This window comes from Tenrec ecaudatus, chromosome 16, assembly GCF_050624435.1.
Source record: "Tenrec ecaudatus isolate mTenEca1 chromosome 16, mTenEca1.hap1, whole genome shotgun sequence".
In the NCBI taxonomy this organism is placed as follows: Eukaryota; Metazoa; Chordata; class Mammalia; order Afrosoricida; family Tenrecidae; genus Tenrec; species Tenrec ecaudatus.
Window position 1 is genome coordinate 19,402,597 of NC_134545.1, and position 22,006 is coordinate 19,424,602.

The window sequence follows — 22,006 nt, forward strand, 5'->3', positions numbered from 1 at the left end:
AACAAGACAGAGCACAACTGAGCAACAACATAAAACAAAACAAGAACAAACCAATGACAAAAAACAAACCAAAACATAAGAAAGAAAAGCTTGTAGTTAGTTCAAGGACTGTTTGTTGGCCTTCAGAAATGTTTTCCAGTCCAGTCTGTTGGGTCACCACACCCTGGCCCCAAAGTCCACCTTCAGAATTCCTTGGGGACCTTGCTGCTCCATTCCCTTGCTGTTCCGTTGCACCCCACTAGTGTTTTGCCTCAGTGTGGCGGGATCAGATCAGGCACAATTCCCACAGTCTCCAGTGTTGTTCCTGTTCTCCATTTCTTTAGGGCATATGCCAAGAAGGGGGCTTTACTGGGTCATATGGTATTTTTATCCCCAGTTGTTTGAGGAAGTGCCATGCTGTTTCAGTCTCACCAACCATATAGTAACGTTCCAATCTCTCCGTGCCCTACAGTACTTGTTATTGTGATTGGTTTGTAGCATCTCATCAGTTTTGTTTTCATCTCTAATATGGCTAGTGATTTTAAGTATTTCTTCATGCTTTTCGGCCACCTAAACATCTTCCTTGGTGAAATGTCTGCTCATGCCTTCTGCCCATTTCCTAATTGCATTATTTGTCTTTTCCTTGCTAAGGTGTTGAAGTTTTCTCTAGATTTCAGACATTACTCTCTTGTCTGATATGTCATTGCCAAAATTGTTTTTCTTGTCAGTAGCTTGTTTTAACTCCTTTGGTGAAATCTTTTGAAATTTATTTGACGAGGTCCCAGTCTTTAATTTTTTGTTGTGTGTTTTTCACTTTGATAGTATGTATTAGGGCAGTATACTTACTTTTTCATAGATGATCTTTATAAGGTGACCAGATGTCCCGATTTTTAACAATTTTTCCCGCATCCCGTGGTGTTTTTAAAAAGTTCCGATTTTTGCAATGAATGCACGACAAGCTAGGGTATATGGTTTTCGGCTGCCATGTGGCTTTTTCACCAGGATATGAGTTTTATGAATGGTGCCCCGCTTTACCAATGTTAAAATCTGGTCACCTTATCTTTATAGTTCTAGTATTTACATTTAGGTCTTTAATTCATCTTGAGTTTTGTAAATGGAGTAAGGTGTGGGTCGTTTCATTCTTTTGCCATGTTTCATAATTTTGCCAGCACCATTTGTAGGTTGAAGATCTCATCTCCGTTGAATGTATTTCTGCCCTTTGTCAAAATTCAGTTGTGTAAGGTGGGTCAATTTATTTCTGGTATCTCTATTCTGTTCCACTGGTCGATGCATATAGCATTGTACTAATATGGAGCTTTTTTGACTATAGTAATTGTGCAGTAGGTTTTGAGATCAGGGAGAAGAGCCTTCCTATTTCTTTTTCTTTAGTAGGGCTTTGCTTACCCTGAGTCTCTATCCCCTTTTTTAAAAAACATATAATAATTAAGCATTTATTATATGTTTATACTGTTTAAGAGAGAAATCAATTGCAGTGGTATTTCAGAAGCCATCCCTTTTTTAATGCAATATATGCTCATGGATTCTAAATAGTATTTTAAAATATACAGTATCTCCAAAAGGAAATACTCAACTAAAGATAAATTTTAATGTAAGTAAAATGGTAGGAGATACTAAAATTAAAGTCATCATGGGATTTTTCACAACACATTATAGATTTGCATCTTCACTCTTGAACAAACCGTTCAATAACTCATTGGTAATCTTCCCCAAGTTCCTGAAAGGTTTCTTCCAGCTGTTCACGTTGCACGCTTGTTTGGTTCATCTGATCTGTCAGTTCTTCTGGTCTGAGATGTTTTCTCATCTTTGCAAGCACTCTCTGCTTTTCCTGATAGGTGTAAGGTTTATTTGGGCGCGAAACAGAACCAGAGACCCAATTAACAAAGTTTTAGAAGCAGGCTTTATTGAGAAGCTTGCTAGCAGGATCAGCAACTCAGGGCATTGAGTTATTGAAGCCGCGCAGTGGGAGACTTTAACTGTTTTTATACCCCCCTGGCTGGCAGGCACAGGGAGAGGGAGGAGAAATGTGCCTACACAAAGGATTATAAAAAAGGAAAGCAGTCGTTAAATTTTCTGGGAATTGGGTAGGAGTTGGGCAAACTAGCTGAGCAAGCATCCTGTTAGTAAGAACACACACTTTTGGACATTTGTGGTTTACCAAAGGGCGGGGGAAGTCAGTGAGGGGTAAGTTTCAAGAACTAACATGGAAGCGCCTGATTCAAAATGGAGTTTCTTGTGCCAAGGTCATACAATAGGGACTAATCAGTCCTCTTGTATTGTTCAGCATCACTCATGCCAGTTACCAACAGCCAAAGAGTTTCATAAATCCATCTAGTATGGTGCTTATTAATCTTGAACTTTTGTGCCTCTATTGCCATATCATTGAATTCTTGTATTCACTTTTCCTGGGAAAAACAAGGCAAATCTTGATAAAGCTTCCCAAGCACAAAGCCTCTTAATTTCATAGTTTTTAGGTTAGCGGTTCTCAACCTGTGGGTTGTGACCCCTTTGGGGGTCATATGACCCTTCCACAGGGGTCACCTGATTCATAATAGTAGCAAAATGACAGTTATGAAATAGCAATGAAAATAATTTTATGGGTAAGGGGTCACCACCACACGAGGAACTGTATTAAAGGCTCCTGGCATTCGGAAGTTTGAGAGCCACTATTTTAGATAGCTCTTGTAATTTCAAGAACTGAAAGAGAGCCAATTTAAATCTCTGAGCTGTTTCAAGGAGTTGAGCGCCATGGCCAGCACCTGACTTACATATGGATGGGTTTTATCCGTATGCACAGTAATTATAAACTCTCAAGTAGTCTACAGTCACAAAGAGCATAGCTCCATTCTTATTACACTGCTCAAATACTAGAAATGTAGTGCCATCTTTCATCATCCACATCGCTGAAGCTAGCAGTTGGAATAAACTCCATAAAAAAGGTCTGGAGCCTTTCATGATATTCTCGAAAGTCTACATGTCATGCCAGCCTTGTTCATCTGAGAGGGGAAGTTTTAGGTATGGCGTAAGGTTCCAAATGACTTGACATCAACTTCCTTTTCCGGGAGAGAAAGCAAATCGTTTGTGTTTGTGCAAAATCCAAGCACAACGGTCTATCAAATCTTGCCCTCAACATCATTAGCCTCTACGTAATCAAAATTCTCATCACCTTTAAACATATTTAACACAGAACATTGTTGACAGGCTACCAGCAATATAATATAAAAGGATCTTCAGACCCTTGTAATGAAAAGCAATTTCACTAATTTTAGTTCAGTTGCTGTGTTGGTATTATTACATTTGCCATTCTGCCAATTTCTTTGTACTCTTATATTCAACCAAAAATATCTCCAAATTCCTGTTTCTGAACTACGAGGATTGGTGACTGAAGGATGAATTATCCCACACACTCCCTAGGGGGAAATCTCTACCTTTCCATATGTAAAGTTGGTTGATTGGTTTTTCCAGCCCTTTGAAGAATGATGCTGGGACTCCAATCAGATCGGCATATGAATAGGCTGCACATGAATAGGTAATGTGATGTCAACTTCCCCGAAGCCAGAATGCTCAGAGGTGTGGCTGTCAGACCATCTCTATAAGGTACAGATGTCTGATGGCATCTCTTTCAGGCTGTAGTCCATTTCAGATCTATAAATAAGACTGTGGAAAACTGGCTATCCTCCTCCTCCTCCTACTGACCCAGATCCTGCATCTGGGTCCATGGGACTTAGGTCAGTAGGGCACAATGTGGCCTGACAGCCTTGTCCTACTGACCCAGATCCTGCATCTGGGTCCATGGGACTTAGGTCAGTAGGGCACAATGCGGCCTGACAGCCTTGGGAGCTGTAGGCGGCCTGCCATGTTGCTTGCTGATTAGATCCACTCAAATCGGCCTCCACCGGCCTGTGATTCCCACCTCCTGCCTCCTAGTTCATCTTCCTGCTTCTCCCGCACCGGCAGCTGCATGAGTTGAGAAGCGCCTCAAACTTGACATGACTCACGTACATGAGCTCCAGTAGGTCTGCTGCTCTGCAGTGTGTGGATCATGTTCTTTCTTTTTATTAACTTGTTCCTCTCCATGGAAAGCTTTAGTAAAAGTTGAAAGATTTACACGATTTGAAGAGAAACCAGAGTATGCCACGTTCTTGATATGTTTCTTCCTTGATGCAAATTTCTTCATTATACACACATATTTGCACAATACGTAATTACACATACATGTCTTTATTACACATGTGATTAAACACACATATACATTTATTATGCATACATGTGTATAATCTGTGATATATACATGTTTTTTCATTACATACACATATATGTGTACTACATTATACATTCCCATACAGATGGTATGTATATTTACATATATGCATATTCTTTTTTTTACATTTTATTAGGGGCTCATACAACTCTTATCACAATCTATACATATACATACATCAATTGTATAAAGCACATCCGTACATTCTTTGCCCTAATCATTTTCAAAGCATTTGCTCTCCACTTAGGCCCTCTGCATTAGGTCCTTTTATTTTTTTCCCCTCCCCGCTCCCCCCTCCCTCATGAGTCCTTGATAATTTATAGATTGTTATTTTGTCATATCTTGCCCTATCCGGAATCTCCCTCCCCCGCCCCCTTCTCTGCTGTCCATCTCCCAGGGAGGAGGTCACATGTGGATCCTTGTAATCGTTTCCCCCTTTCCAACCCACTCACCCTCTACTCTCCCAGTATCGCCCCTCACACCCCTGGTCCTGAAGGTATCATCCACCCTGGATTTCCTGTGCCTCCAGCTCCCATATGCACCAGTGTACAACCTTTGTCCTATCCAGTCCTGCAAGGTAGAATTCGGATCATGGTAGTTGTGGGGAAGGAAGCATCCAGGATCTGGGGGAAAGCTGTGTTCTTCATCTGTACTACATCGTACCCTAACTGACCCATCTCCTCTCCAGAACCCCTCTGTGAGGGGATCTCCAGTGGCTGACAAATGGGCTTTGGGTCTCCACTCTGCACTTCCCCCTTCATTAACTATGGTATACATATATATATATAGAGAGAGATTTTGCACGATGCCTTACACTGGTCCCTTTGGCACCTCGTGATTGCACAGGCTGGTGTACTTCTTCGATGTGAGCCTTGTTGCTTCTGAGCTAGATGGCCGACCGCTTGTTCACCTTCAAGCCTTTAAGACCCCAGACACTATCTCTTTTGATAACCAGGCACCATCAGCTTTCTTCATCACATTTACTTGTTCACCCACTTTGGCTTCAGCAGTTGTGTGGGGAGGGTGAGCATCGTAGAATGCCAATTTAATAAAAGAAAGTATTCATGCATTGAGGGAGTGCTTGAGTAGAGGCCCAAGGTCCTTCGGCCACCTTAGTACTAAACCTATAGATATAGACACATAGATCTATTTCCCCATCCTCATATATATATTTGCATGTACATGTCTTTGTCTAGACTTCCATACATGCCCTTTGACTCCTAGCTCTTTCCTCCATCTCCCTTGACTTTCCTCCTGCCCTACTACCATGCTCCATTCCCACCTGGGTTACAGCTATACATCTTCTTTATGTAACCTTACCCTTGATCATTCCCTACCAGGCCTACCATTCCCCCCTCACTACCATTTTGAGTCCCATGTTGTTCCTTTGTCCCTGTGTTTGTTAACACCACCTCCTTAACCCCCACCTCCCCCTATCCCAAGCCCCCCCGGAATTGTCGGTCCCGTTGTTTTTCCTCCAGATAGTTCATCCAGCCTGTCTTATTTAGACAGACCTGTGGAGACAATAGCATGCACGAAAATAAGACAGAGGAAAACAAAGCAACAGTATACAACCAGACAACAAAACAACAATTATTACATATACATATATGGGTACTATATTAACATTCCCATACAAATGGTACGTATATTTACATATTCTATACATATCATACACACATACATATTATACATACATATACTTTATTATACATACGTTGAGGGTTCAAGTAAATGAAGACCACTACCAACATCCAATTTAAATTATGTGAAGTTTTTATTTTTATCAGGCTAGCCCAGGCGGCAGAGGGATGTTCAAAGGAACTGTCTACTGTACTGCAGTCTCTGTCTTCTCTGGCCAAGCCTTTTTATATTATTCAGGGAGGGCAGAATACAGAAAGCAGAAGAAAAGCAACTTAAAATTCATATTCACTAAGAAAGCAGTATTGACAGAAGTAAAACAAAAGTCTATTTAGGTAAAGTTCCAGGCACCTTGTTTTATGATCCTATTCCTGGATTTCTTCTTCAGCTTCCCTCCCCCTCCCCCTTCCCCAGGGAAAATAAACATGCCTGTCCCCAGAGAAAGACATTGACTTCTCTTGACAAGAGAGGGGTAAGCGTCCTAAGGGTACTTACAGACCCGCATTCCCTTGTGATGCTAAAACAGATTAACTCAGGCTAGCAGAGGTGGGTCAGAGGGTTGGGGGAGGAGGGGGGAAATGCCTTAGGAGTGAAGTGCTTTTGTGACAGTTCTGCTTTTGTGACAAAAGCTTATCTATTTCAATATATGCCATCCTTCAGATAACTGACCATTTAGAAGCACTTCTCCATCTTTGTCCCATTTATTCCTCAAAGTAAGCCAGAGTAAGGTTCAAATAGATGAAGTCACCCCCCACTCCAAGTTCACCCAGCTTCCAAGGAGCCTTCAAGGTCACCAGCACCTTCAGGACTTTGACCATGACCTTGAATGAGCTCATAATGTCTTACACTTCTGCTAGTCTAGTTCCCCCGAGCCAGGAGGCTGTTTCAAGAAGAGATTCAACAAGTCATCAGGGTGTCAGAGTAACCAGCCTCTAACAACCAGGGTTTGTAGAAGCAATTATACAGCAATAATATATAAAGATCATAGTAAAGTTATACAGAATAGGCGAGATAGAAGATAAGGGAGCCTGACACATTTTATGGTAGCATGCTCACTTCCAGGACAGCCATGAACTCAGCAGTCAGATCTGCAGAGAGGAGGAGAAGGGAGAGAGCCTCTTTATTTCCGACCAAGGCCTATATAAACTTAGGGACGTGCAAGCCCCCGATTACAGATAACATACATAACAGGAAGGGGTTGTACAATAAGCAAAGGGATCACAGGAAGGAGATGAGCTAAGGGTGTACATGTAATAGCAAGGGGCGGGATTAGGGGTATACATGTGACAAGAATTTAAGGTGACCAGATTTTAACATTGGTAAAGCGGGACCCCATTGATAAATGTCATATCCTGGCGAAATAGCCACATGGCAGCTGAAAACCGTATACCCTAGCTTGTTGTGCATTCTTTCCAAAAATCGACTTTAAAATGCTGTGGGACTCGGGAAAAATTGTTAAAAACCGGGACTGTTCTGCTGAAAGTGGGACGTCTGATGGGCAGACCCTAGATTCAAGAAGGCAGCCTAACCTCGGTCATCCTGGAGGGAGCTCGACCTTGTGTTTGAGTTCTCCTTCAGGGAGGCAAGACACTATCCTTCACAGAAGGGAGTAAGCCCTACTTAGGGTGGGACAGATTATACAGTCTGATTGATCTAGATGGCTGATAACCCTCAGGGAGAATAACCTCTAAGCAGCTTGCACTGACTGCCAAGTATACATTTACCATGTGATACAAGCATCGTCCTAGGTCTGACATATATTTGGGGGCGACAACCTGGGTGAAAACCCTTTTGTATCCCACATCAGGGATTTAGGGAGAGTGTGAGGGGATGTGGTCCTAGTCATTATGACAAGTGTGGAGAATGGAAATCATGTTGCCTGGGGGAGTGGGATGGGTCTATGTCTGGTCCCTAGAGAGAGTGGGAGGAACCTAGACCTGGTCCTCCTAGACAGAGTGGAGGTGGGGCTGGTCACCTGGGGGAGGGGTGTGTGGTGGTTCCTAGGTAAAGTGGAAGGTGCTAGGGACCCGTTCCCTAGTGTAACTCAAGTTACATTACTTATGTGTATTTAGGAGAAAAAACTACTAAATGCAGTTAGCCTATGATACTTTACTGAATGCAGTCTCTATGGAATTTTTCTAACTTCCTACATAGCTCAAAGACAAACAGGTTGGGTGCAGAAGTCATTTAAAAGAGTCTGAGAGATAATGCTTTTATTACCCTGTTAGTGATTTAACCTGTTAATCTATCACTATCTTATTAGCCTGTTAGTGATTTAAAAGATAGGAACCCTGGTAGTGTAGTGATTATGCAGTGGGCTGAAATCTGCATGGTCAGCAGTTTGAAACCAGCAGCTGGCAGGACTTGAAAGACTGGGCTTTCCACCACTGTAAACAGAGTATCAGAAACCCGCAGGGGTTTGCTATGAGTCAGCATTGACTGATAGCAGTTTGGTTTTGGATTAAAAAAATAAGCCCTGCTAGCTAGTCAACAAAAACATTGAGACTGGCCTAAGGCTTAAAGAACTGCATTGTTTATTTGTTTCTCATTGTTTCCTATGGTGGCCTGGCAACCCAAGTTAATGTAAAACATCTGTTTGTGACTCCAAAGTGTAAATTCCAAAATAAAAGTTATAGATTTTTCTCTGTATTCTGATCTCAAACAGGATGTCACTAAGACAACTTGTGTTTGTCAGCCTCTTCACTGGTGTCACCTTCTATTTTTCTTCTAACTTGGAGCTAGTGAATTGGTTCAGCTGCTCCAGGGTAAGATCCCATGTTAGCTGAAACACTAGGGAGAGTGGAAGGGGATGGGTTCCTGGCTCCTAGGGAGAGTGGAAGGTGTCAAGGACTTGATCATTAGGGAGAATGGAATGGGTCTAGAGTTGGTCCCCAGAGAGAGTGGGGATGGGAGGCCTATTTCTTAGGGAGAATGGATGGTACCCAGGGGCCTGATCCCAATGGACTGGAGGCCAGGATCCTAAATAAAGTGGGAGATACTGGTGTCTGGTCCCTAGGAAATATGGGAGAGGCCAAGGGATTGATTCCTAGAAAGAGGGAGAAACTGGGTCTAGTCCCTAGGGAAAAAGTGGGAGGAGCCTGGGTCTGACCATAAGAGGAAGTGCGAGAGGCCAGAGGAAGCTATTCCCTAAGAATGTTAGGGGCTAGTGTCTTAAGGAGAAGTGAAGGGACCAGGTCCCTAATGTGAATAGGAGGGACTGACGGTCTGGACTCTAGAGAGTGGGAAAGGCAGGAACATAGTCGTAATGGTAGAGAAACCTGTGCTTTGTCCCTAGAGAGAATGGGAAGATACAGGGATTTGATTAGAGAAATAGTAGTGGGTGGAGGGATGGCGCAAAAATGGTGCCATGAGAACATGGGAGGGGCCAACATCTGATATCTAGGGAGAAAAGGAGGAGCCCATGTCTGGTCCCTAGAGGAAGTGGGAGGGCCCTGGGGACCTGGTCCCTAGGGAGAGAGGTTTCCTGCCTCCTCTTGGGTGGCAGGTAGCCTTCAATTTCCCTGAATTCAAAAGAGTCCTTTCATTAAGTAGGGGCCTCTCATTAACCATGGTGGTGGGTGGGAGCAGGAGACGTGGAACGAGAGCCTTAGGCCAGGCCAGACTACTAAACAACTTCAGACCTTGGTTGCGGGTCAGAGGGATCTACTGGCTGGAGGCGCAGAGCTCCCACCCCTGCTGCAGGACAGCAAGGCCCAGCATCAGGGGGCTTGGCCAGAATCATAAAATCAGGACAGGCAGACAAACAGCATGTTGGGTCAGCTCAGCTGAGTACAGCCCCAACTTTGGCCACGTGTCACTACAGTGTCCATCCCAGGGAGTTCTGGTCAATCAGGGAAGCCCCCACCCTGGCCACGCGTGCTGGGGTCCCTTCCCCCAGTTGGGTTGAGATCACATTCAGGCCTGTGCACCCCTTTTTCTCCTGGTCCAGCTCCCCTCCCTGGCCACCAGCTGGGACAATGCCCAACTCCATATACCTGTTACCAGGACTGCCTGTAGGGCCTAAATCCCTGCCCATGCCCATCTGTGCTCCACCCTACAGAGATCTTTCTAATCTCATATCTGCCTGTAGCCCCCTGCCCTCAGGACCAACATGGTCTCCAATCTCATTTCATTCAGGCCTTGGTTCCCAAGGATCAAGCTGTGTGTCAGAGATGGTGAGTGGGGCTGTCAAGGGTGGCCTCCACTGCGCCCCACTGAGAGCTGGGAAATGCATGTTGAATGTGGGCTTGAGTCCTGACCTTCAGGCTGGGCATCCCTGAGGGTGCAGAGATGTCTATCTGGAGCTGTCCTGGCTGGGAGGTGCCCCTCGTGGGAGAAAGTCAGTGTCTTATCGTCTGGCAGCCAACTCATGGGCCCACCAGTCCCCAACTGACTACTGAGGCCCTGGGGGTTTGCAAAGCCCTCCTCTTCCTCCTCACACCAGCATCTGTCTATCCATGGCAGCTCTGACCCAGAAACTTGCTCAGGTCCTTCACTGTGCTGAAAAAAAGTCAAGCAGAGTGGAGGAGCTGTCAACCCACTATCCTGCAGTCCCCATGCCTGCCCCTGCCCTACTCATAAAGGGGCCCCATGTGCCTGGCTTCCTTCAGTCCCCAGGGGACAAGAGGAGCCAGACTGAGACAGCTGGTGATGGTGACCCCAGTCCACACCAAAGGGATGGGCCGGATACACTCCTTCAGAGGACAACAGCTCTCCCGAACACTTCATACCGCAACAAATAAATCCACAGCATCTCTGTACACCCTGGGTCCCCGGAAGACTGCCAAGTGCTGGCTCAAAGAAATTCACTCAAACTCACTGCCATCAAATCAATGCAGACTCATAGCGACCCTGTAGGACAGGGTAGAGCTGCCTGTCTGTGGGTTTCTGAGACAGTAAATGTTTACAGAAGGAGAAGGCCCCTTCACCTGCAGAGGTGAAGCTGGTGGTTTCAAACTGATGACCTTGCACTTAGCAGCCCAAAGAGTAACCACTAAGCCACCAGGGCTTCAGACACTCACAAGGAAATCACAAATTGTTGCAGAACCTCGAATTCAGCAAAAATATCAACATGAATACAATTATTCCTCCATACTTCCTCCATATAGATCAGTACGCTCTGGAAGACAGTGTTTCTGACTAAGGCTTCCCTAAGTGTGCCCTCTGCCATGTCAGGTTGACAGTCTGGGCATCCTTGAGTGATTCAAATCATGCGTTTTGGGAATGTTCTTTGACTTTGGGGAACAAAAAAGAAGCCGGAAGAGGAGCAAGGCTAGAGGATAGACAGAGGTTTCCTGAAGAGATTCTCCTAGGACTGTCTTTGCTATCTTAGATCCAGCAAGTACAATGGTTAGTGTTCACGCAGTTGTTCATGCAGGCTGCCTGTTGCAACTAAGCCAATTCACTAGACAGGTGTGGCAGGGGAGGGGTAGGGTGGGGAGGATGGAGATTTTTATTGAATGGTATTTCCAGAGACAAAGTGGATTCAGTCCAACAAATGGAGAGAGGAGGAAATATTGTATGCATTAGGAAAAGGCACAGTACTAACTCTGTAACTAAGTTAGAGGATATTGGTTAGTATCAGGTGTGCTTTCTGCTCTGGTGGTCAGTCATTGTCGGACTTCAGGTGGTAATGGTACAATGGACTAACGTTACTCTTTAGCAAGCATTCCTGTTGTTTGGGATTAAAAGTACAAGTGACTGATTTGCTTCAGGTTTTACTACTAAAGAAAATATAACAAATTATACTTACATTGGAGCCCTGGGGGCATAGTGCTTATGAGCTGGACTCATGATCTCGTCATGAGGGCAAGTAACAAGGCAGGCCATGTCTTAAGAACGAATTGTCCTTAGATGAGGCTAGGGTTATTACTTCACTGTTTTGCTAATTTTTGTATGTATTTTTGTATGTGTGTGTGTTTGTAATACTTTTTGTTCCTTGATTCTCTCTTCCCCAGATTCTCTATCTTGGGTTCTTGAGAGTTTCATTGTAAAGTGTCTTGCTGTGGATCCCTTTGGGCTCATTCTCTGTGGAATTGGTTGAGCTTCTGTGTGTAGATTCATGTTTTGTCAAATTTGGGGAATTTGGGGTTATTACTTACCCAAGTATTATTTCTACCCCTTTCTTTGGCTCCCACATTTTCCCACTTGATGGCATCTCACAAATCTCTGTTCTCTTTTCTTCATTCTGTTTTATTATTATTATTTTTACTCCTCAGACTTGAAATTTTCAATTGTTCAATCTGAAAATTGGGGAGTCTAGTCTTAAAATTGGTGGTGCGAAAGTTAAAACTCCCACCTGCTAACCAAAAGGTTGGGGGTTTGAGCCCACCCCAAGGTGCCCTGGAAGGTCTGATTTACTTCTGAAGTATCTGGCATTAAACCCCCTAAGGAGTACAGCTCTACCCTGACACACACGGGGCCACCATGAGTTAGAATCAACTCCATGGCAACTGATAGCTTCAAATTCACGGATTATTTCTTTTGCCTGCTTAAGTGTGAGTGAACACCTCCAGTAACATTTTTCAGTTTCAATATTTCTATTGCACGTCTTTTTAAACTTTAGCAGTACAAATTTATGCTTTCAATTAACTATAGAAGTCGGCAGCTGTCCCTTGATTTTATGACATATTCAAGCTAAATTTAAGATTTATCTTATTCTGAGCTCTTAGCCATGAACCCTTCTACTTTGTCAATCATACCTTCTTTAGGGACTAGGACCTCCTGATAACAAGTCCAATCTCCAATAGCCACTAACAAACTTTGCTGTCTATTCATTTGCCTATTAATATATGTGAGATAATATATGTTCTTTTATGACTGAGAAAGTTGGTTCTTTCAGTTTTTTGCTTGAGTTTCATGCATGTTTCTTTGAGGGAACAAAAATATGAAACAGCTTACAGTCATCTTGCCTCTCCTCAAGCATTTCTTTTATTTTAAACTCGGCATTTTGCATATATTTTACGCTTACTGAAATTGATGTTTCTTTCAAGTCCTTATCAAGTTATTCTTATTTTGGGTGCTGGCTACTGATGTCCTTCTCACCTAACTATTGGGCTCTTAATATACCTATGTACTTGAGTATAAGCTGACCTGAATAGCAGCCAAGGCTCCTAATTTTACCACAAAAACTGCATTAAAATGTGCTAAAAAAAACACCACAGCTTATACACGAGTGTATATGTATTTTTTTTTCAAAAACACTTTTTAGTTCAGGTGGGAACAAATTCAATTAGGGAATACTCATGCTGCTTACACACATGGAATTGCCAAGCTTTGCAATTTAATTCCCCTTCCTGGGAATTTTTTACACTATTGACTAGAGCCAATTCTCCCGATGATATGTATTTTCAAAGCAACCGAGGTGATCAGGGTGCGAACCTGGGAATTATATCAGTGTTTAAAGAAGAGCTGAAAACCCAAACCCACTGCTAAGGAGTTGATTCTAACTCACTGGGCAGAGCTGCTCATTGTAGCTCCCCCTGTACCTACCCACCAAGGACTGACAGGACCTCCCACTAGCTACCCCATACGAGGCAGTCTGCTAGTGGTTTGGTTTGAGGTCAAGGAAACCACCTGGTGCTTCTTGTTGGGAGCCATTAGGTGGGTCTGAATCTAAGGACCCCACAAGCGGGGCTGGAACACACCTGGTGGTTTTAGTTTTGTGCTAGGCTGTAATCTTCCTGGTGGTTTGGGCACTGCAAGAGGATGAGGACAAGGAAACAAAGGATGATTGATAGTAGAGGGGGGAATTGTAGTAGAAGAGCAAAAGGCATGACATGCTGATTAAACTGTTCCATACGCTTAAGCCTTCACACTTAAATTTTAAAAATGCTTTTCCCAAGTGCCCTGCAACTTAAAGGTCGCCATCATTGTCCATTGAAGGTCTGTCTCTAGCTGTGATCTTAATATTTCTGAATGTGAAAACTTTTATATAATAAGACTACTGGCGATCTTTTTTGCCTCCAAAACTCAATTGCTTTCTTTTTGTTTATCTGTTTAGGTTGGCTGCCATCAAACTCTTTCACTCTTTGCCTTTGTGACATCCTGCATTGACTTGAGGCTTACTGTCTGTCTCTGTATTTTAAGTCCTTCTATTTGGATTTCCTTAACATCTGTTGAGTACCAGACCCTGTTCTAGGTACCAAGGGATGCAGCTGTAAAGCTACTAATCTCAGTAAACAATCTCTTAGGAAGCAAAGGCATCCATGGGGGGGGGGGGATATCAGAATTTCCTGTATATCATGGCTGCAGAGGGCTTCTTTGATCCCCTCTTCTACAACTTCCCAGCAGGTGAACCACTCATCTTCTCTGTGGTGCATTTTGAGATAGTCCCTGAGCTTAGAGATGATTGAAGGGTATGTTTCCCACCCCTTGTCTGGATCAGCCCCCATCCTCACTCCTGGATGCTTTCACTCCTATCACTACACTCATTAGCTTCTTTTATTCCCCTAAGTGTGAAAAACGTAGTAAACCAATCTCAACCTGTAATCTTATCTGTCCCTCTTATCTCAAAGACTAGGCTTGTCTGAGCAGTCCTCCATCCTGACCTCCTTTCACCCCTGAGTCCCTAAAGGCTGGCTTCTGCCACTCTTAGGGGCTCCTGAAGAAAAAACAACAACAAAAACCCACCAAAGTTCTCCAGGATGCAGCTACAGGGTTCTCAGAAAAAAAGGGGAGGTGCCCTCTCCTTTTAAGGTGCAAAGTCATCTTAGCTGTCAACAAGTCTTTGAGCTCACCCCTTCTCTGTTCCTTCTGAGTCCCTATTCGCTTGGTGTCCATGGGACACCAATGGGCCTGGTGCTTCTGCCCGCAACCCACTCACTTCCTCACACTTCCTCTGGTTCCATGTTTCATGCCTGGCTGTAGTGTACGTGCCTCCAACCTGATCCTCTCCAGAAAGGCCCTCACTTGGCTGTCCACAGGCTTCTAACCTTGCCCCTCACCAATCCACCCACTCCTGCTCTGGCATCTCGGTAATGAAAATGGCTCTACTGTCCTACACCCTCTCCCGTGGGCTTACTTACCTCTCACCCATCATTTGCTTACAGTCTGCACTCCCTTCCCCGCCCTCTCAGAGGCACTGTGTAAGTATCATTCTCGAACCCCCAGGGACTAGGAGATGTGATCTTGGCTTTAGCTTTTGGAGAGGGCCACTAACGACGCATGTGGGAGGATCGGATCTGGTTGGCCTTCAGTTTGGGAATGGGATTTACTGCGGAAGCGCAGTAAACAAGAAAATAAAGCAAGCACCTGTTCACTCCTGAGTTCCCCCACCCCCGCCCGGGGCACAGTCGCGGCAGGAAAAGGCCTGTGGGGGGGGGGGGAGAATAAGGCGGGAACGCCGAAGGGCGGGCAGATGGATTTCCCACGCGTGACCCTCACCACAGGCAAGCCTTCATGTCCTCGCTGCCTCCTTCGGTCCCCGCCAGGTGCCGGATCAAGCGGTGACCCGAGCGGTCGAGCGCCCCTCCCCGGAGAGACCTCAGGGGAGGCGAGAACGCGCCTCTCACGGCGGGAAGCCGACCCCGCGCCCCCTGCGCCGCCCTCTCCGCGCGCCGGACGGCGTCGCCCCCCGGGCCGCCGTCCGCGCCCTGCACGGCGCCTGCGCGGCGCCCCCACGTGACGCGCGAAGCCCCGCCCCTCCCCGCCTCCCGCGAGTGCGGTCGCGGCTTACGGCTGTGCCAGGTGAGCGGCGAGGCGCGGGCCGTGTGGGCCGTCGGGGTCGGCGTCTCGGGGTGCGGGTCACGGGTGAGTGAGTTGGGGGCGGGTTTCCGCGCCTTCGGGAGAGCGCGGCGGTGGGCGCTGCCCGGGGCGCGGGGGCGGCGGCCTGAGGCGAGACCGCGGCCTGACGTGGCGGGGGCGCGGCCGAGCGAACCCCCTGGAGCGGTGTCTGGACTGAGCCCGCCGCCCCATCGAGGTGGGAGTTTCCTGGTTCTCTGCGAGCCAACCGGCTGCTCGGGCGGGCCCTGCCGGGCGGCCGCCATGCGCCCGAACGTGGCCCCCCGGGAGGCCGAGACCTGGAGCGCCGCACTGCCGGGCCTGCAACAGGCTGGCGGGTCCGGGCCGGCGCCGCCGCGTGACCTTGGGCCCGACGAGCCTCAGTTTCCTCAGCCGCACACTCAGGCCGCTTTCTGGAGGCGTCGCCGGCTGCCAAGCGTTTACCGGGCGCGGGGAGGCCGGGACTGCCGCCCTCGAGTGCAGCCGCGCCAGCTCGCCCCATGTCTTGGGCGAAGTCTGGGTGTCGCGCGGGCTGTGCCCAGCCTCCGGGTCCCAAAATACCAAGTCGGAGCCGCTTGTGGGAGTGGGGGGAGGGGGGAGGGAGAAACAGCACAACATTTCAGTGAATTCCTTCCAGAACTCTCCTTGCCCCGGGAAACCAGATCCACATCCTTTTCAGCGTTGCCCTGCACCCTTGGTCTTGGCCTTTGCCTCAAGTTGCCAAAGTGGGCGCGGGGGAGGGGAGGGGGGAGGGTCCTGAAGCTCAGCATTTGGAGGGACTCTTCCAGAAGAGTTCCTGTCTGCTTAGCAAATGACTGTTGAATTGGGAATTTGTCTTCAACGCTCACAACTCTGCCATCCTGGAATTTAGAGGCATTCCTTTAATGTCTCTCAGTTTGAACCTGCTTGGAGGGGTGGGGGCGGGCAGAGCCCACCTTAAGGATTGGACACCACCCCCCACCCACACCCCCCAAAACTTGGTGCAGTACAGAGTGGAGGGGGCCTTGCTGAGGCAGATTGGAATCTGGGATGCTAGGGCCCTTGATTTAGGGAAGGGTCTTCTGGGTCGTGTTATGTTGGATGCCTAGGAATGAATTTTGTCTCTTAATGGCTCCTTGTGACAGTGAAGAACTGCCTCATATGGTTCTCGTTTTCTCTGCTGTGAGACCTACTGGTGCACATTTGTCAAGTCTTACTCCTGAACAGCTGGGTGGGTGTGAACCAGGCAACCTTTGAGTGTTTAACTATTAAGTCCCCAGGCTCCTTCAGAAACTTGGGTAGGCAATAGAAAGCAATCACAAAGAATACCTTGCATTTGGCTTAATTTTTTTTCAGTCCCCAGACCAAATAATATCTTTAAAATGCTGTTGCATGGTGCCTGGTGAGTAGATTTTGACTCATAACAAGAGTCCCAGAGGGTTTTCATGGTGTATCCATTTTTTTTCTTTACAATTTTTATGTACATTTTAATATTTAAATCTTATATATGACAGAAACAGTTATACTCCGAAAAACTGGGGTTGGCTTGTGTGTCCCCATCCCCTTTTTTTCCCTTGCCGTTTTCATCTACTAAATATGATTAAAAATAAATACTGTTCTAAGCTACACAGTAGGGAATCATCGTCTTAACACTGGCTGGTGGTGGAATGAATTGGTACAATTGTGATAAAGGGCAGTGGGGCACTAGCCATCCAAATGAAAGATAACTAGAGAGAAATGAGCCAGCAGTTCCGTGTCCAGAAAATTTTCCCCAGATAATTGCTGCATATGGGATCCAGCAAGTGTAACAGCTAACAGGAGACCTAGCTGCCCGCTTGAAGAGGAGTGGCTAAATAAAACGTGGGTTTTCCATGCAATGTTCTGTAGGAGGGAAATGAAGTTGTCATATGCAAAAGCTAGTAAAAAGGAAAGAAAGATAGTGGAGATTAGACTTGGCCTGTGGCGGCCATATAGATGGCTTCTAGAAGTAAAAGACATAGCAGTTGTCTCTGAGACAGGATCTGGCTGGGTCGTGTGTGAAAAGGAAATTTAAATTTCACAGTATACCTTTCTATGCCTTTTGAATTTGAATCATACATGTACCACATATTCGATAATAAGTTTGAGAACCTTTGGATGAAAGAGATAAAACTGAACAAAATACAGAGGTTAATAGATCATTTCCTATTATAGCCTCATTTTTTTTATCTTCTTACTGATGGTGTTTTGTTTTTCCTTCTAATTTTGATGAAGATAGACAAGAGTTTGTTAAAAAGCCTTGCCCCAGAATTATAGAAACCTTCTATATCACAATGTGAAACTATTGTTGAATAACTCCCTCTAGATAATCTTCCACATCTGAAGGTGGTGGTTCCAGCTCTCAAACCCTTTCCCTCTCAGTAGAATGAAACAGTTCGGAGTCCTGTGAGGACAGCACAGACCCAGCAGTGTTTTATTCTACTGTACATGGGGTCACTATGAGTTGAAACCAACTGGATGCAAAGAATTCTATGTTCTTCCATTCACACTGCCAGAATATGGCAGTTTTGGCATCCCCAAGGGAGTCAGATGGTTCCGTTTAAGTGCTCCTTGATTTTGAGGGACAAATAAAAAATAAATGAAGGGCTGCAGGCACGAAGGGGGTAAGGTTTTCCAATAAGGAAGCTTTTCTTTCCCTTCAAAAAATGAGTAGGTTCATTCTTGGGATTCTGCAGATTTCCATGGTACAAATTTCTTGGGCTTTTCCTCATCGATGTCATTTTCTTAAAACATTCATAACAAATCTCCATGATTATTCTGTGTTTCTCCAGAAAATATGACTCCTTTAGAGCCCCCCAAAATTGTTATAACCTTCTGAGCTAATCCCTCTCTTGAATGGAACCTGACGAGCAGATTCCCTTGGAAACCACTGTTTTGATTAGGCCTCTTTTTAAAAAAAGGTATTCTAATAAGACTGAGAAGGTTACTGAGAGCATTTGTCTTTTAGTCATCCACTGATCAGAGACTTGTTCAGATACATATTGTTTGGAATAAACTAGGCATGCATGTTCTAGACCCTGGGAGCAATACTTTCTGACTTTCCCCTGTGTACACCGAAACATTTATTCGCTGATACAACCTCCTCCACAGTCCAGTCCAGTGACATTGATTATATTCCCAATGCTGTGCCGTCACTGTCACTATTTCCCAGACTCCACCCCCCATGATTACCATGAACTAACTGCGCCCCAAGCACAAATTTCCCCCTTCCCCTTCCATGCCATTCCTGATAACCATGAATAGACTTTGGTTTCTAAACATAACTTCATATACATGAGATCATTTGAGCCTTTCCCTCTTAGCAACAACTGTTTCGCTCAGCATAGTGTTTCCAAGATTCATCCATATTGTTGTAGCATAATAGTCCATTGTAGGCATATTTCTCCTTTTGTTGGTTCATCTCTATCAATAGGACATCTCAGTTGATCCCACTTTTTGACCACTGTGAAAATGTACCGAAGTACGCTGATATACAGCGTTCTGTCTGTGTTCCTGGCATCTGCGCTTGCCCACCAGTGTGGGTGAGGGCTCCAGTTTTGTAACATCCTTTTCAACATGTCATCTGGGTGTGTGTGTTTATCATCTCTTGGGGGGTTTGATTCACATCTCCATAGGATGTAGTGGTTATGCGTTGGGTTGCTAAGCACAGGGTCAGTAGTTTGAAACCACCAGCCAATCCTTGGAAGAAAGACAAAACTATCTGACTTGGAAATCCACAGGGGCAGTTCTACCCTGTCCTACAGGACTACTATAAGTTGGAATTGGCTTGATGGCAATGAGTTTGGAATGAGTCAGAATTGACTTTATAGCAGTGAATATTTTGTTTGAACTGTATAATGGAAGGAGCCCTGTCATTTAGCATCCAGGGAAGAATGGGGCATGACCTATCCAACCCAGCTGGTATCAAGTGGAATAAGGGGGTGGCTGGCTGAGAAAGGGAAGAGAAGAAAGAATTGGAACTAGAGAATGTAATCAGGTACAGGCTATCATTGAGTCCATAAGGTTTCTGACATGGAAGACAGTGGTGTACCAGTAACAAAAATACGGTAGTCAAAAGAGCTGCTGACTCAGGTGTCAAGGTTGAGGAGGTGCTGCAGGGAACTGAGGATGTGGAGAAGAGAGTATTGGATGAAGGGAAGAGGTCAGAAAGAAAATGTTGCTGTAAGAGAGCTTCCAAGGCAAAAGATAATTCCAAGTGGAAGAGGTGGTTATCGGGGAGTGGTCTGGTCTACCACCATCTCAGAGGCCTTAGGGAAGAAGGAGCAGGTGGCCCAGCAGACAGAAGTTCAGACAAAGGCAGAGGGGTAGGTTAGACTGCAGGGATAGGTACAGGGGAGAAGGTGGGAAGAGTGACCAATTGCAGCGGGGACCCAGGCTGACATAAGAGTATCCAGAGAATGTGGGAGAAGAGACCCTCCTTTCTGACAAGTTGTATGTTTAAATCTATGTCTTTTTTTTTAACTTTTAAAAATAGAGTAAAAATTAGAGAAGACAGATTTTGAGATTGGGGCAGCCCTGCAGATCCATCTACTGGCTCTCCTGCCACCAATAATATGCAGTCCTCACGCTTATGATCCTCTTGCCAGTAATGCACATAACTAGTTTAGGGTGAAATGCAACACCCCTTAATAAGGTCACAGCCCTGATCCATTGTCAATAGAGCTTTCCTTGGTTGAAATCTGCATCACTTTTTATCTTAGAGGAGATGAAAGAGAATTGAATAAAGAGGAAGACCTTGTACTACCCAGAAGGAAAATCCTAGAGCAGGGCATGTCCTTAGGACCCAGAGCCTCCTGTGCTGTGAACCACCTAGACCCAGGGGACAGGTTTAAGCAGACACATGGAGATCTTCAAGGAACACCAGGCTCACAAATGCTGAGAAGAGACAAAGACCTTCCCTTCCCCCAGAGCCAACAAAAAAACCTTCACCTAGAGCTGGCACCCTGATTCAGATTTATAACATCCTGAACTGTGAGAGAATCCATTTTGGCCTGTCAAATCCATCTACTTGTGGGATTTCTGTGGTAGTAGCACTAGAGTGCTGTTACCACTTCTGTTTCACAGTGATGCTGCAGAAGCTAAAATTGGAGACCCCAAAAAGGTTTAAGAAATTAAACTTTTTTGAATGGCCATAGGTCATGCATGAAGAAGTCCCAAATTTGGACCAAAAGTAGGGTGGGGTGTTGGACTTTGGGGAGACCATGGATAAAACGCAGGTGAGCTGGAGGTATTCCTTCCATAAGAGTGCTTGTGGGACAAGCTAGCCAGCTCTGTATGAATGGTGTGGATACTACCTCCCTGCTGACCCTGTGTCCTTTCTTGCCAGCTGACAGCTGAGGTGGTGAAGTCTTCGTGAGGCTGCCAGGATGGCAGAGGACCAAGAGTTCACCCAGCTCTGCAAGTTGCCTCCACAGCCCTCAAACTCGCACTGTATCAACAACACTTACCGGAGCACGCAGCATTCTCAGGCACTGCTCCGGGGGCTGCTGGCCCTCCGAGACAGCGGGATTCTCTTCGATGTCGTCCTGGTGGTGGAGGGCAAACACATTGAAGCCCATCGCATCCTGCTAGCTGCATCCTGTGATTACTTCAGGTGAGTTTACCCACAAACTGGGCTTTTTCTCTAGAAATGTTCGTTTTCCTAAGAGTGATCCATCACCGGAGATCAAAAGGGCAGCCCTGGCCCAAGGACAAAGTACAGGAGAGTTAGAGAAGGAAGGCGAACGGGAACAGGGAGCAAGTGGGCTGCTAGGGGACAGCAGTGAATGAGATGAAACAATGCGTATGAATGATTGCATGTGAAACTGATGCTTGTGCACCTTTACCCAATTCACAATAAAAAGTGTTGGTTCTTGGTTTTTTTCCCCTTGTTAGAAAGTGTCCGTCACCAAAACATATCTCAACATGCACAGCCTGTTTTTATGAGTAAAGTAATGCCAGCCTATCTGGAAGACATCCTCACATGTAGTGGACTGTTGGGGGTGGGGCTCCAGCAGAAGCCCCTGCCTCATGTTGACTCCAGAGTCCTCCCCACTCACTGCTTGTTGTGATTCAGCGAACAAGCCCCAGAGTCGTAAGGGGTTAGAAAGTGCCTTGTTACTCTTCAGCTGTCTAGTCTCTTGTTCTTATTCTCCTTTTGTTTAAAAAAAAAAAAAAGAGTCATGTTTGCCACTACTTGTAACTCTGCATTTTATAAAAATGGTTATTTTGCTATAAGTACAATATCAGAGGAGTTCTGGTGGTGTAGTTGTTATTGCATCGGGCTGCTAATCTTGTGGTCAGCAGTTCGAAACCATCAGCCAGCTTCATAGGAGAAAGGTGAGGCTTTACTCCCGGAAAGAGTTATGGCTCAAACTCATAGGACAGTTC

At 45.6% G+C, this 22,006-nt stretch overlaps 1 protein-coding gene and 1 pseudogene across 2 annotated transcripts in view; one reads left to right on the forward strand and one right to left on the reverse strand.

Annotated features, from left to right (window-relative positions):
• Window positions 1-4,056: 4,056 nt before the first annotated feature.
• Window positions 4,057-4,124, reverse strand: LOC142429976 (U5 spliceosomal RNA; annotated as a pseudogene).
• Window positions 4,125-15,508: 11,384 nt separating this feature from the next.
• The window catches only part of KLHL22 (kelch like family member 22), a 33,872-nt gene continuing 27,374 nt past the window's right edge, over window positions 15,509-22,006 (forward strand). The window contains exons 1-2 of one of the 2 annotated variants that reach the window (XM_075533715.1): window positions 15,509-15,586; window positions 20,964-21,230. In XM_075533715.1, the coding sequence (XP_075389830.1) occupies window positions 21,004-21,230 (227 nt within the window). In that variant the 5' untranslated portion in view covers window positions 15,509-15,586; window positions 20,964-21,003. Of the gene's footprint in view, window positions 15,650-20,963; window positions 21,231-22,006 lie in introns of both variants that reach the window. The other variant, XM_075533714.1, reaches the window with a different exon arrangement.